At 40.8% G+C, this 14,867-nt stretch overlaps 1 protein-coding gene across 1 annotated transcript; it reads right to left on the bottom strand.

The window, feature by feature from the left end:
- Positions 1-7,250: 7,250 nt before the first annotated feature.
- Positions 7,251-9,683, bottom strand: LOC123760809 (putative uncharacterized protein DDB_G0286901). Its single transcript, XM_045746595.2, has 2 exons — positions 9,241-9,683; positions 7,251-8,265 (listed from the first exon to the last, which is right to left on the bottom strand). The coding sequence occupies exons 1-2, from the start codon at positions 9,681-9,683 to the stop codon at positions 7,251-7,253; spliced, it is 1,458 nt and encodes a 485-aa protein (XP_045602551.2).
- Between the last annotated feature and the right edge of the window lie 5,184 nt (positions 9,684-14,867).

Raw genomic sequence — 14,867 nt, 5'->3', positions numbered from 1 at the left:
GAGCACCGGTGTATTTGCGGCCATGCACGGGCAGACCAATACGGCAGCCATGGTCTCATCTGTCGTAAGACACAGGGAAAGATTGCCAGACACGAAGCAGTCAATGACATCATCAAGAGAAGTTTGGCTTCAGCTGGGTGCCCAGCACAAAGGGAACCTCAGTTGTGCAGACCTGACAACAGTCAAAAACGCCCAGATGGAGTCACCCTGCAGCCGTGGAGGGAAGGTAAACAGGTCGTGTGGGACTACACGTGTGCATCCACATTGGCTGATACCTATCTACCTTACAGCGCAGCTGAGGGAGGCGGGGCGGCCACCTTCAGGGAGACCCAGAAAACAAACAAGTACAGGGACCTAGAACGTTGTTACAGGTTCGTGCCAATAGGCTCTGAGACTCTGGGCGCCTGGGGTAAATGTGCACTTAAGTTCCTGAAGGAGCTGGGCGAGGAACTCATTGGGAAGACTAGAGACCCAAGAGCGGCCAGTTATATGTTCCAGCGCCTCAGTGTCGCTGTTCAGAGGGGAAATGCGTGCTGTATCTTGGGTACGCACCCGACCCCCGAAGAGCTGGACGAGGTCTTCGAACACTGATTGGTATATTGTTATATAAGTGTGTGTTTTCTGTAAACTGTAGCATTGCAATAAAATCAAATAAAAAAAAAATAATAGGGGTGGTAGGAGAGGAAAAGATTAAAGTATTCAGTGAGAATCCACAAGGTCTTCTCTGAACACTATTTATTTTCTTCTTCGAGGATGTGGGTCCCTTTAATTAAACCAGTGGTGGTACCCCTAAATATAAATATATATATATATATATATATATATATATATATATATATATATATATATATATATATATATATATATATATATATATATATATATATATATATATATATATATAAAATATATATATATATATATATATATATATATATATATATATATATATATATATATATATATATATATATATATATATATATGGTGGGGGAACAAGATGGTGGTGAGGTGGGGGTGAGGTGATACAGGACATGATTGAGATGAACAAATGAATCCATAGGTACACCTTTGCGTGTTCTATCTTCTTGCTTTTTTGTTAGTTCGGGGTCTTGAAGTGAGTAGAAAGTAATTATGTGTTAATTGGCTGTTGATTGTTGGTTTTGACTTTTTGATGTGTAGTGCCTCGCTGATGTCAAGTCTCCTGTTGTCGTTGTATCTGTCGATAATTTCTGTTCTGCTTGTTAAGATTTCTCTGGTGATGGTCTGGTTGTGTTTTCCCCTCCACCTGTTCTCTTGTCTTCCCAATCATTCCTCACTTTTTCGTCCCCTCGTCCTCCCCACCATTCTCCCCCTTCCCAGTTTCTTTGCCTTCCCCACCATCCCCTAATCCAATGTTCCCTCGTACTTCTAACCATTCCCCACTCCACCTTCCCCTCGTCCTCCCCCACTCCCGTGTCCTCTCCCCCTCCCTATGATTGCCACCTCCCACCGTCCCCTTGTCCTCTCCACCTCCCTGTCCCCTCGTCCCCACCATCCCCAACTCCCCCGTCCTCTCATCGGCTCCACTATTACCCTTACCCTGTCCTCTCGTCCTCCCCACCATCTCTCACTCCCGTCCCCTCGTCCTCCCCTACCATCTCCCACTCCCGTCCCCTCGTCCTCCCCCACCATCTCCCACTCCCGTCCCCTCGTCCTCCCCCACCATCTCCCACTCCCGTCCCCTCGTCCTCCCCCACCATTCGCCACTCCCTCATCTGATGCATTCCCAAATGATCTGATGTTCCCATCAGAAAATTGTTAACATCAAAAGATCTGATGTTCCCATCAATGAAATATAAGAAAACAGTTAAAAAACACAATTAAAAACAATGAAAATATAAAAAAAAATTACCCACGTAATGAATGGTATGGTTAAAACACAGCTCAGCTCCAATGCAATGTCACACAAAATAATTAAATCAAAATTAAAGTTAATCAAAATCTATGTAAATTCAATTTATCAATATCAGAAACATTGAAATGAAATCGTAGCTTATTTAGTATAGTATGTGTTGCTCCTACATGCAACAGATGGCACTGTTTTTCAAAAGAGCATATTTTTACCTGTCACAGGTTGGCATCTATACTTATACTCACAAAATGAATTGTATGGTAAACAACACAACTCAGTTATAATGCAATGTCAGACAAAATAATTAAATCAAAATGAAAAAAATCAAAATCTATGAAAATTAAATTTATCAATGCAATTGGAAACACTGAAATGGAATAGTAAAATATTTAATATAGCATGTGTTGCTATTACATGCAACAGATGGCGCTCTTTTTCATAAAAACCATGTTTTTACCTGTCACAGGTTAGGTATGTATATAGTACGTATATAAAAACACGCGTGTATTCAAATGGAATGTTGTGTCAAAATTTTAAAGCAATTGGTGAAGAACTTTTGGAGATTACAGCGTGTGTTGCTCCTACATTCAACAGATTTCCAACAACAACGAGGAATTTCCCTAAGTATTTTCGTATTTTAATAATACATCTTCAGAAGGTCATCTACATCTACAAGTCTGTAAGCTTGGACATATTGGCAGGAAAGAGAGGTGAAGTAAAGTGAGGTACAATGACAAATATATGAATGGGATTAGGTGGATATAAATAAGAGCTGCATCATATGGGATGCATATAGGCCCCAATAGGCCCATACATGGATAATAATAGCATACGATAGTGGATATTAACAATGAACTAGTGAGACAGATGAGTATCAATGATCCTACTTAAATCACCCCTGTAACTGATCAATCAAAAATGTATCTAAATTATATAATCCAGTGCTCATGTTCAAATTACATGATTTTGCAATATGAATTAAAGCAGATTCAATTATGTTCCTATTGAAAGTACTTTTACCATTCGTTTTTGAAGAAGCCATCTCCCAATCAATTTGGTGAGATTTTTCTGACAAATGAACAAACAAAGCATTAGACAATTCGTCATATCTTACAGAGTATTTATGTTGCGAAATCCTAAATTTCAAATCTTTAGATGTTTGTCCAACATCGAACCTATTACAGTCTTTACAAGGTATTTTATAAATGACACAATTATCACTACGAAGGCTGTTTCTAACTAATTGATTATCAACAGTATTTTCGTAATTAAACAATACATGTATATCAAAAAGTTTCAAGGCCTAGACCTTAATTTCAAACCCAGAAAAATAGGGTATCACAACACATTCTTTGGGCGAATTTTCTCAATGCATATATTATTATAATATGTACGACGTGCTTTGCTACAGCAAACATCCAAAAAAATCAGTGCATGACAAAGCTTGAGACCAATAGAATCAATATTCTTAAACTCTGCATTTAAGAGTTCCGGACTAACAGACCGAAGAACTCTTAGATACACAACGGAAAAAATAGATTTTTTCACATTGTATCTATGCCCTGAAAAATAATGAACATATGATAAATTATTCGTAGACTTTCTGTGGACACTAAATTTTAATGAAAAGTCTTCCCTGTATCACCTCATGTATTGTTTAACATGTATTGTTTAATTACGAAAATATTATGTTAAATATGACCGAAAGGGTAAGATTAATGCTTCTAACACGAATCTTCTCAATATTTCTTATGTTTTACTTCACTGTCGAGGAAAGTTGAAAAATTTTACTCTCAATACTTCATTTTCACATTATAATTATGGTCTGACGCCTATGGAAATGTTTCGCATAGCATGCTCATCGAGGTCCTTCTGAGCCAACAACTGGTGACTTTTCAATATAATACAACCCACAACAGCTGCCTACCTCCCAGGAGGTTTTAGCTGGGACTCGACGGCGCTGACCACTCTGCCACAGGACCCCAAACACAAACAAGCCGGTCGTTCCAATCAATTGTTTGTTTACATTGTTCTGGCTACGTAAACAATGTTGTTTGTGTGTTTAGCGGCAACATATGATTACATATTAATAATTATGGAATGTTGACACTGTTAATATTATGTCAACAGCCGAGCAACACAACCACCGTTGTCATCATCTCATCCACCAGGGTCCTCCTACCCATCACCACCCAGACACACCACTGGTCCCTACCCATCACCACCCAGACACACCACTGGCTCCTGCCCATCACCACCCAGACACACCACTGGCTCCTGCCCATCACCACCCAGACACACCACTGGCTCCTGCCCATCACCACCCAGACACACCACTGGCTCCTGCCCATCACCACCCAGACACACCACTGGCTCCTGCCCATCACCACCCAGACACACCACTGGCTCCTGCCCATCACCACCCAGACACACACCACTGGCCCTAACCCATCACTACCCAAACACACCACTGGCCCTAACCCATCACCACCCAGACACACCACTGGCCCTAACCCATCACCACCCAGACACACCACTGGCCCCTACCCATCACCACCCAGGCACAACACTGGCCCCTACCCATCACCACCCAGGCACAACACTGGCCCCTTCCCATCACCACCCAGACACACCACTGTCCCCTATCCATCACCACCCAGAAACACCACAGACCCCATTACCCATCACCACAAAGACACATAAGAGACCCCATTACCCATCACCACGAAGACACACAAGAGACCCCATTTCCCATCACCACCCAGAAACACCACAGACCCCATTACCCATCACCACCCAGACACACAAGAGACCCCATTTCCCATCACCACCCAGAAACACCACACACCCCATTACCCATCACCACCCAGACACACAAGAGACCCCATTACCCATCACCACCCAGACACACAAGAGACCCCATTTCCCATCACCACCCAGAAACACCACAGACCCCATTTCCCATCACCACCCAGAAACACCACAGACCCCATTACCCATCACCACCCAGACACACAAGAGACCCCATTACCCATCATCACCCAGACACACAAGAGACCCCATTTCCCATCACCACCCAGAAACACCACAGACCCCATTTCCCATCACCACCCAGACACACCACAAACCCCATTACCCATCACCACGAAGACACACAAGAGACCCCATTACCCATCACCACCCAGACACACAAGAGACCCCATTACCCATCACAACCCAGACTCAAGAGACCCCATTACCCATCACCACGAAGACACCACACACCCCATTACCCATCACCACCCAGACACACCACAGACCCCAATTACCCATCACCACCCAGACTCAAGATACCCCATTACCCATCACCACGAAGACACCACACACCCCATTACCCATCACCACCCCTAATACACATCTGTCAAATAAAGCAGCGTTACATTAGGAATCCCTAGTATTTTTTTATTTATTTTTTATTATGCCCCAAGGAATGAGTTTATTGGGCAGCGCAACTCTTCCTGTGAGTGGACATACTGCAATAGGAACATGTACAACACTCCCCAATAAGAAGAAAACTTGCTGGGTTGTTCATCCTGTCACTTGTACCCAGACACAGCTGGGACTTGCTTAACTGTCTCAAGTTAACAGCTTCTCAAACAAGAAAATTAACATTATCAACCATTAAAATCTTACGTTATCCTTTGTGTGTGTAAAATGGGGGAACCTTTAAAGAACAGTATCAATATATGACAAATAATATTGTCCTAACTCCAAGAATGTGGGGTTTATTACTCTACACATATTTCTAATGACTCTTAGATGGCCACACTCTCAGGTAGTGGTCAAGACGGTGTGCATCACTCTCACCACAGATTCTGCAACTCCGCTGCTCAACTGTCGTTTTCATTCCGAATCTCTATGGATATTTTTATCCAAGATGGATTCATGCTATTAATGAATTTCCCCCGCGGCCACCTCCTTCGTTCATAATGATTGGGATTGCCAGCTGCAACCATATTGTACTAGTGTACAGATTCACTGATTTATGCTTCTATCATTCTTTCCTCAGTTACCTTGTCACGGTGATGTTGCCTGACAATGCCTCTAATTTGTAGAAGAGTCTTGGTTATGAAGTATTCAATATGGTCTCTTTCACTGCCTTCAGCAGCCAGCACATCTGCTCATTTATTTCCACAGATTCCACATGAGAGGGGGTCCGAAGAAACTTGACGACTCTTCCCTGGGTTGGTTAGTACCCTCACAGTTCTCTTAATTTCAGCGACTATCGCAAGATTTTCTGCCCGATTTTTAGTAAGGTTTTGTAATGGTGCTTTTGAATCATTGCAGATCACTGCACTCCGCCATCAATGTTTCATTCAGGGCATCTCAACACCATGACAATGGCAGTTAGGACAGTCGAGTCACTGCAAGAGATCCCAGGTTCGAAACCCACGAAAGAAGAGGGTCGTTTCGACAGCGTTTCCTTACACCTGATGCAATTATTCCTATTATACCTAGTTAACTGTTGATTGTTGAATCCTAAGAAAGGTCATCTCTCTCTACAGGATATACTCCTCTTTCACTATAAGATGACTCATGAGAATTCTTTAGGAAATTGAATATTCTGGTGTAGCAGACGGGAGCAAGGCGCTCTGTCCTCTGACCACAAGGCCCCGGAGAAGGATCAACGCAAGGTTTCGGAAGGCTGCCAGCCCCAAGCGGGCTTTTGTGGAACATAGATGTTGATGGGTGGCGAGCGCGACCACTTCCCCGTATCTGGGAGAGTTATACCCCCAGGGTACCCGGTGTAACTCCCCCGTACCGTGGGAGAGTTATACCCTCAGGATACTGGGGTATAACTCTAAACGTGATGTTCTCCATCACCAACTAGTTTTAACATTCTTAATCAACAGTTTCCAGTCACCTCCACAAGCCACACAAATAAATCAGCTTCCAGTCGCCATCACAAGCCACACAAACAAAGAGCTTCCAGTCACCATCACAAGTTACTCAAACAAAATAGCTTCCAGCTGCTTCACAAGCCACACAAACAAAACAGCTTCCAGTCTTCATCACAAGCCACTCAAACAAAACAGCACCAACTCCTGATCAACATTTAGTCGTACAGTAATGCTTCATTCTCCATCTACAAAACAGTAACTCGGCCCCCCATTCCCCATTACCAGCAAGACCCACAACACTTCTTGAATTCGCAAACACGATCCCTGTTTCCATTAGCATTGCCATTTCCCACTTGCAACCTGTTAGCAACGCAACGCACCAATCGAGACTCTCACATCGTGATCGCTCTGGCTATAAACGTCCTCACTAACAGCACATTACCTTGTAATGGAAATAATTAACGTTACTGAATGCTTTACACGGAGTTCACTGAGGAGTTATGTGTGTGAAGAACCCATGGTATGTTGTTATTGTCAAGTGGGACATTGTTTTTGTCCAGTGGTACGTTGTTATTGTCCAGTGGTACGTTGTTATTATCCAGTGATATGTTTTTATTGTCCAGTGGTACGTTGTTATTGTCCAGTGGTACGTTGTTATTATCCAGTGATATGTTTTTATTGTCCAGTGGTACGTTGTTATTGTCCAGTGGGACGTTGTTATTGTCCAGTGGGACGTTGTTATTGTCCAGTAGGACGTTGGTAATGTACAGTACGACGTTGTTATTGTCCAGTGGGATGATGTTATTGTCCAGTGGTATGTTGTTATTGTCCAGTGGGATGTTGTTATTGTCCAGTGGTACGTTGTTATTATCCAGTGATACGTTATTATTGTCCCGTTGTACGATGTTATTGTTCAGTGGGATGTTGGTATTGTCCAGTGTGATGTTGCTATTGTCCAGTGGGACGTTGAAATTGTAAAGTGAAATGTTCTTATTGTAAAGTGGGACGTTGTGTTTGAAAAGTGATATGTTGTTACTATAAAGTGAGACATTGTTATTGTCAAGTGGTATATTGTTTTTGTACAGTGGGATGTTGTTATTATAAATTGAGACGTTGTTACTGTAAAGTGGTACATTGTAATTGTACAATGAGACGTTAATATTGTAAAGTGGGATGTTATCATTGTCCAGTGGGACGTTGTTGTTTTCCAATTGTAAGTTATTATTGTCCAGTGGGTTTTTGTTATTGTCCAGTGGAACGTTCTTATTGTCCAATGAAACGTTGTTATTGTCAAGTGGTACGTTGTTATTGTCCAGTGGTACTTTGTTATTGTTCCGTGGGACATTGTTATTCTCCAGGAAGATGTTGTTATTGCCCACTGAGACGTTGTGATTGTCAAGTAGGACTTTATTATTGTCAAGTGGGACGTTGTTATTAGCCAGTGGTTCATTGTAATTATCCAGTGATACGTTATTATTGTCCAGTAGGACGCTGGTATTGTCAAGTGGGACGTTGTTATTACCCAGTGATACGTTATTATTGTCCAATGGGACGTTGTTATTATCACGTGGGACGTTGGTATTCCCCCAGTGGAATGATGTTATTACCCATTGGATGTTGTTAATGTCAAGAGTGACGTTGTTACCGTCAGGAGAGACGTTATTATCAAGAGTGACGTTGTTATTGCCCAGTGGGACATAGTTATTGTGCAGTGGAATGTTGTTATTGTTAAGTAGTACATTGGTTTGTAAAGTGGGATATTGTTATTGTCCAGTAGGACGTTGTAATTATCCTGTGGGACGTTGTTATTGTCCAGTGGGACGTTGGTATTGTCGTGTGGGACGTTGTTATTGTCCAGTGGGACGTTGTTATTGTTAAGAGGGACGTTATTATTGTCAAGTGGAAAGTTGGTATTATCCAGTGGTACCTTGTTAGAATCAAGTAATACCTTATTATTGTCCAGTGGGACGTTGGCATTGCCCATTGGACGTTGTTATTGTCAGGTGTGACGTTGTTATTGTCAATGGTGACGTTGTTATTGTCTAGAGGAACGTTGTTATTGTCCTGTGGGACGTTGTTATTGTCTAGTGGGACCTTGTTATTGACCAGTGGGATAGTGTTATTGTCCAGTGGGACGTTGGTATTGTACAGTACGAAGTTGCTATTGTCCAGTGGGATGTTGTTATTATCCAGTGATACGTTATTATTGCCCCCCGTGGGACGCTGTTATTGTCCAGTGGGATGTTGGTGTTGTCCAGTGGGACGTTGTTATTAACCAGTGGGACGTTGAAATTGTAAAGTGAAATGTTCTTATTGTAAAGTGGGACGTTGTGTTTGAAAAGTGATATGTTGTTAATATAAAGTGAGACATTGTTATTGTCAAGTGGTATATTGTTTTTGTACAGTGGGATGTTGTTATTATAAATTGAGACGTTGTTACTGTAAAGTGGTACATTGTAATTGTACAATGAGACGTTAATATTGTAAAGTGGGATGTTATCATTGTCCAGTGGGACGTTGTTGTTTTCCAATTGTAAGTTGTTATTGTCCAGTGGGTTTTTGTTATTGTCCAGTGGAACGTTCTTATTGTCCAATGAGACGTTGTTATTGTCCAGTGGAACGTTCTTATTGTCCAATGAGACGTTGTTATTGTCCAGTGGTATGTTGTTATTGTCCAGTGGTACTTTGTTATTGTCCCGTGGGACATTGTTATTCTCCAGTAAGATGTTGTTATTGTCCACTGAGACGTTGTTATTGTCCACTGAGACGTTGTTATTGTAAAGTAGGACTTTGTTATTGTTAAGTTCGACGTTGTTATTAGGCAGTGGTACATTGCAATTATCCAGTGATACGTTATTATTGTCCAGTAGGACGCTGGTATTGTCAAGAGGGACGTTGTTATTATCCATGATACGTTATTATTGTCCAATGGGACGTTGTTAAAATCAAGTGGGACGTTGTTATTGTCTAGTGTGACGTTGGTATTCCCAAGTGGGATGTTGGTATTGCCCATTGGATGCTGTTATTGTCATGAGTGACGTTGTTATTGTCAGGAGTGACGTTATTGTCAAGAGTGGTGTTGTTATTGCCCAGTGGGACATAGTTATTGTCAAGTGGAATGTTGTTATTGTTAAGTGGGACGTTGTTATTGTCAAGTGGTAGGTTGGTATTGTCCAGTGGGACGTTGTTAATGTCCAAGGGGACGTTGTTATTGTCCAGTGGGACGTTGTATTGTCCAGTGGGACGTTGTAATTATCCTGTGGGACGTTGTTATTGTCCAGTGGGACGTTGGTATTGCCCTGCGGTACGTTGTTATTGTCCAGTGGGACGTTGTTATTGTAAAGACGGACGTTGATATTGTCATATGGGACGTTGGTATTGCCCATTGGACGTTGTTATTGACAGGTGTGACGTTGTTATTAACAATAGTGACGTTGTTATTGTCTTGAGGGACGTTGTTATTATCCTGTGGGGCGTTTATATTGTCCAGTGGGACGTTATTATTGTCCACTGGGACAATGTTATTGAGAAGTGGGGCGTTGGTATTGTTCAGGGGTACGTTAATATTGTCCAGTGGTACGTTGTGTTTGTCCAGTGGGAGGTTGTTATTCTCCAGTATCTCCAGTAAGATGTTCATATTGTCCAGTGGGTCGTTGTTATTGTCCTTTGAGAACTTGTTATTGTCCATTGGGACAATGTTAGTATCAAGTAGGACGTTGTTATTGTCGAGTGCGACATTGTTATTATAAAGTGGAATGTTATTATTGTCCAGTGGGACGTTGTTATTGTACAGTAGGACGTTTTTATTGTCCAGTGGGACGTTGTTATTGTCCAGTAGGACGTTGGTATTGTTCAGTGGGATGTTGTTATTGTCCAGTAGGACGTTGTCATTGTCCAGTGGGACGTTGTTTTGCCATGTTGGAGGTATTTATTGTCCAGTTTGATGTTGCTATTGACCAGTTGGACGATGTTATTGTTCAGTGCCTCGTTCTTATTGTCATGTGGGACGTTATAATTGTCAAGTGGGATGTTCTTATTGTCTAGTTGAACGTGGGTATTGTCCAGTAGGACGTTGTTTTTTTCCAATGGGACGTTGGAATTGTCGAGATGGTCGTTGTTATTTTCCAATGGAATGTTGTTATTGTCCTGTGGGACGTTGGTATTGTCCAATGTGACGTTGTTTTTGTCCAGTGGGACGTTGTTTTTGTCTAGTGGGACAATGGTATTGTCCAGAGGGACGTTTTTATTGTCCAGAGGGAGGGTTTTATTGTCCAGAGGGACAATGTTAATGCCAAGAGGACTATTGGTATTATGAATTGGGACGTTATTATTGTCAGGTGGGAACATTGTTATTGTCAATTGGGAGTTTGATATTGTTCAGTTGAACATTGTTATTATTCAGTGGGACGTTGTTATTGTCAAGTGGGACGTTGTTATTGTCAAGTATGACGTTGTTATTGTAAAGTGGGACTTTTCATTGTCCAGTGGGATATTAGTATTGTCCTTTGGGACGTTGTTATTGTCCAGTGGGAAATTGTTACTTTCCAATAATGGAGTTGTTATAGCCCAGTGAGACTTTGTTATTGACTAGTGTTGCGTTTATATTGTATATTGGGACGTTATTATTGTCATATAGAACGTTGTTATTGTCTAGTTAAACGTTGTTATTATAAAGTGTGAAGTTGTTACTGTCTAGTTAAACGTTGTTATTATAAAGTGTGAAGTTGTTACTGTCCAGTGGGACGTTTTTATGGTCCACTGGGAGGTTGTTACAGTCCAGTGGGGTTTTGTGGTTGTACATTTAGACGTTTTTATTGTCTTGTCCTGTGGGACGTTGTTATTGACTAGTGGGACGTTGTTATTGTGAAGACTTGTTATTGACTAGTTTGGCGTTGTTATTGTCGAGTTTGGCGTTGTTATTGTCCATTGGGATGTTGTTTTTGTCCAGTGGGACGATGTTATTGTCAAATGGGACTTTGTTATTTTCTAGTGGGACGTTCTTTTAAAGTGCAACGTTGTTATTGTCCAGTGAAAAGTTGTTATTGACCAGCAGGATGTTGATATTGTAAAGTGGTACATTGTTATAATAAAATGGGACGTTGTTATTGTAAAGTGGTATGTTGTTATTGTCCAGTGGAATGGTGTTATTGTAAAGTAAGACGTTATTGTCCAGTGGGACGTTGTTATTGTCCTGTGGTACGTTGTTAATGTCCAGTGGAACGTTGTTATTGTAAAGAGGGATGTTGTTATTGAAAAGTGAGAAGTTGTTTTTCAAAGGGGGATGTTGTTATTGAAAAGTTAGACGTTGGTTTTGTTAAGTGTACGTTGTTATTGTAAAGAGGGATGTTGTTATCGTCCAGTTGAACGTTCTTGTTTTCCAGTTGTACATTTTTACTGTCCGGTGTTATTGTTGTTTTTGTCCAGTGGAACGTTGTTATGTTCCAGTGAGACATTGGTATTGTCAAGAGGTACGTTATCATTGTGCAGTGGGATGTTGGTATTGCCCAGTGGGACGTTGTTATTGCCCATTGGACGTCCATTGGGACGTTGTTATTGTCCAGTGGGACGTTATTATTGATACTGATATATCAATAACAACGTCAATACCAACATCAATAAAAATGTTATTGATATTGGTAGGGATATTGGGATTATAAATTGGGACGTTGTTATTGTCAAGTAGGACGTTGTTTTAGTCCGGTGGGAACATTGTTACTGACAATTGGGAGTTTGGTATTGTCCAGTGGTATTTTGTTATTGTCCAGTGGCACGTGTTTATTGTCAAGTAGCACGTTGATATTGTTAAATGGGTGTTGATATTGTCCATTATGACGTTGTTATTGACAAGTGGGACTTTTAATTGTACAGTGAGACGTTGTTATTGTAAACTGGAACGTTGTTATTATCCAATGGGACGTTGTTATTGTCCAGTTGGGATTGTTATTTTAAAGTGTGACCTTGTTACTGTCCAGTGGAACGTTGTTATTGTCAAGTTGGACGTTGTTATTTTCCAGTAGGGCATTGTTATTGTCAAGTGGGACGTTGTTATTGTCCCGTTGGAAGTATTTATTGTAAATTTGGACATTGTTATTGTCAAATGGGAAGTTGTTATTGTTATGTGGGGCGTTGTTATTGTCCAGAGGGACATTTTTATTGTCCAGTGGTACGTTGTTATTGTCCAGTGGGACGATATTATTGTCCAAAAGATTTTTATTATTGTAAAGTGGGACTTTTCATTGACCAGTGGGATGTTTTTACTGTCAAGTAGGACGTTGTTATTGTCCAGAGGGACATTTTTATTGTCCAGTGGGACATTATTGTTGTCCAGTGGGGCATTTTTATTGTCCATTGGGACGTTGGATTTTTCAAGTGGAACGATGTTATTGCTCAATTGGGACGTTGCTATTGTGTAGTGGGGCGTTGTTATTGTGAAGTGGGGAGTTGTTATTGTCCAGTAGGATGTTGTTATTGTCAAGTGAGACGTTGTTATTGTCCATTGGGACGTTGTTATTGTCCATTGGGACGTTGTTATTGTCATATGGTACTTTGTTATTTTCTAGGGGGACGTTGTTGCTGTCCAGTGAGACGTTGTTGTTTTAAAGTGGGACGTTGTTATTGTCCAGCGGAAAGTTGTAATTGTCCAATAACGTGAGACGTTTTTGTCCAGTGGGACGCTGATATTGTAAAGTGGTACGTTATTGTTGTAAAGTGGTACATTGTTATTATAAAATGACACGTTGTTATTACAAAGTGGAATATTGTTATTGTCCTGTGGTACGTTATTATTGTCCAGTGAAACGTTATTATTGTCCAGTGGAACGTTGTTATTGTAAAGAGGGATGTTGTTATTGTAAAGTGAGACGTTGTTTTTCAAAGTGGGATGTTGTTATTGAAAAGTTAGACGTAGTTATTGTAAAGTGGTACGTTGTTATTGTAAAGAGGGATGTTGTTATTGTCTAGAGGGACGTCCTTGTTTTCCAGTTGTACGTTGTTATTGTCTGGCGGGATGTTGTTACTGTCAAGTGGTATTTTGTTATTGCTCCGTTGGACGTTGTTATTCTCCAGTAAGAAATTGTTATTGTCCAGTGGGACGGTGTTATTGACAAGTGGAATGTTGGTTTTATCCAATTGTAAGTTATTATTATCTGGTGATACTTTATTATTGTCCAGAGGGATGTTGTTATTGAAAATTGGGACGTTGGTATAGTCAAGTGGGACATTGTTATTATACAGTTGAATGGAGTTATTATCCAGTTATCTATTATTATTGTCTAGTAGGAGGTTGTTATTGTCCAGAAAACGTAGTTAATGTGCAGTGTGACGTTGTTATTACCCATTGGACGTTTTTATTGTCATGAGTAACGTTGTTATTGTCAAGAGTGACAATAACAACGGTGGTAAGTTGTTATTGGTTAGAGGGACGTTACTATTGTCCAGTGGGTCGTTATTATTGCCCAGTTGGACGTAGATATAGTCCAGTGGGACGTTGCTTTTATCCAGTGGGACGTTGTTATTGCCTAGTGGAACGTTGTTACTGTCCTGTGAGATGTTGTTATTGTAAAGTGGGACGTTGTTATTGTCCAATAGGACGTTGTATTTGTCCAGTAGTAAACTTGTCCGTTGTTATTGAAAAGTGATATGTTGGTATTGTAAAATGAGACGTTGTTATTGTCAAGTGGGATGCTGATATTGCAAATGGGATGTTGTTAGTGTCCAGTGGTACTTTGTTATTATCCAGTGGTGCTTTGTTATTGTCCAGTGGTGCTTTGTTATTGTCCAGTGATACGTTCCTATTGTTCAGTAAGAGGTTGTTATTGTCAAGTGGGACGTTGTTATTATCCAGTGGTATGTTGTTAGAATCAAGTGATACGTTATTATTGTCCAGTGGAGGCGTTGTTATTGTTAAGTGGGACGTTGTTATTATTCAGTAGTATGTTGGTATTATCCATTGATACATTATTATTGTACAATGTTACGTTGTTATTAACTAGTAGGACGATGTTTTAGTCCAGTGGGACGTTTTTATTGTCCAGAGGGACGTTTTTATTGTCCAGAGGGACGTTTTTATTGTCCAGAGGGAGGGTTTTATTGTC

The sequence above is a fragment of the Procambarus clarkii genome, chromosome 21, assembly GCF_040958095.1.
Source record: "Procambarus clarkii isolate CNS0578487 chromosome 21, FALCON_Pclarkii_2.0, whole genome shotgun sequence".
Taxonomy (NCBI): domain Eukaryota; kingdom Metazoa; phylum Arthropoda; class Malacostraca; order Decapoda; family Cambaridae; genus Procambarus; species Procambarus clarkii.
The sequence above is the reverse complement of the archived record's forward strand: the minus strand, read 5'-3'. Positions and strand labels throughout refer to the sequence as shown.

Excerpts from the sequence above, each read along its gene's own strand:
- LOC123760809 (XM_045746595.2), bottom strand. The coding sequence starts at position 9,683 with ATGGATAATAACAACGTCCCTCTTGACAATACCAGCGTCCTACTGGAC. Across the intron at positions 8,266-9,240 it reads TACAATATTAACGTCTCATT|CGTCCTACTGGACAATAATA; the intron begins GTACAATTACAA and ends TGACAATACCAG.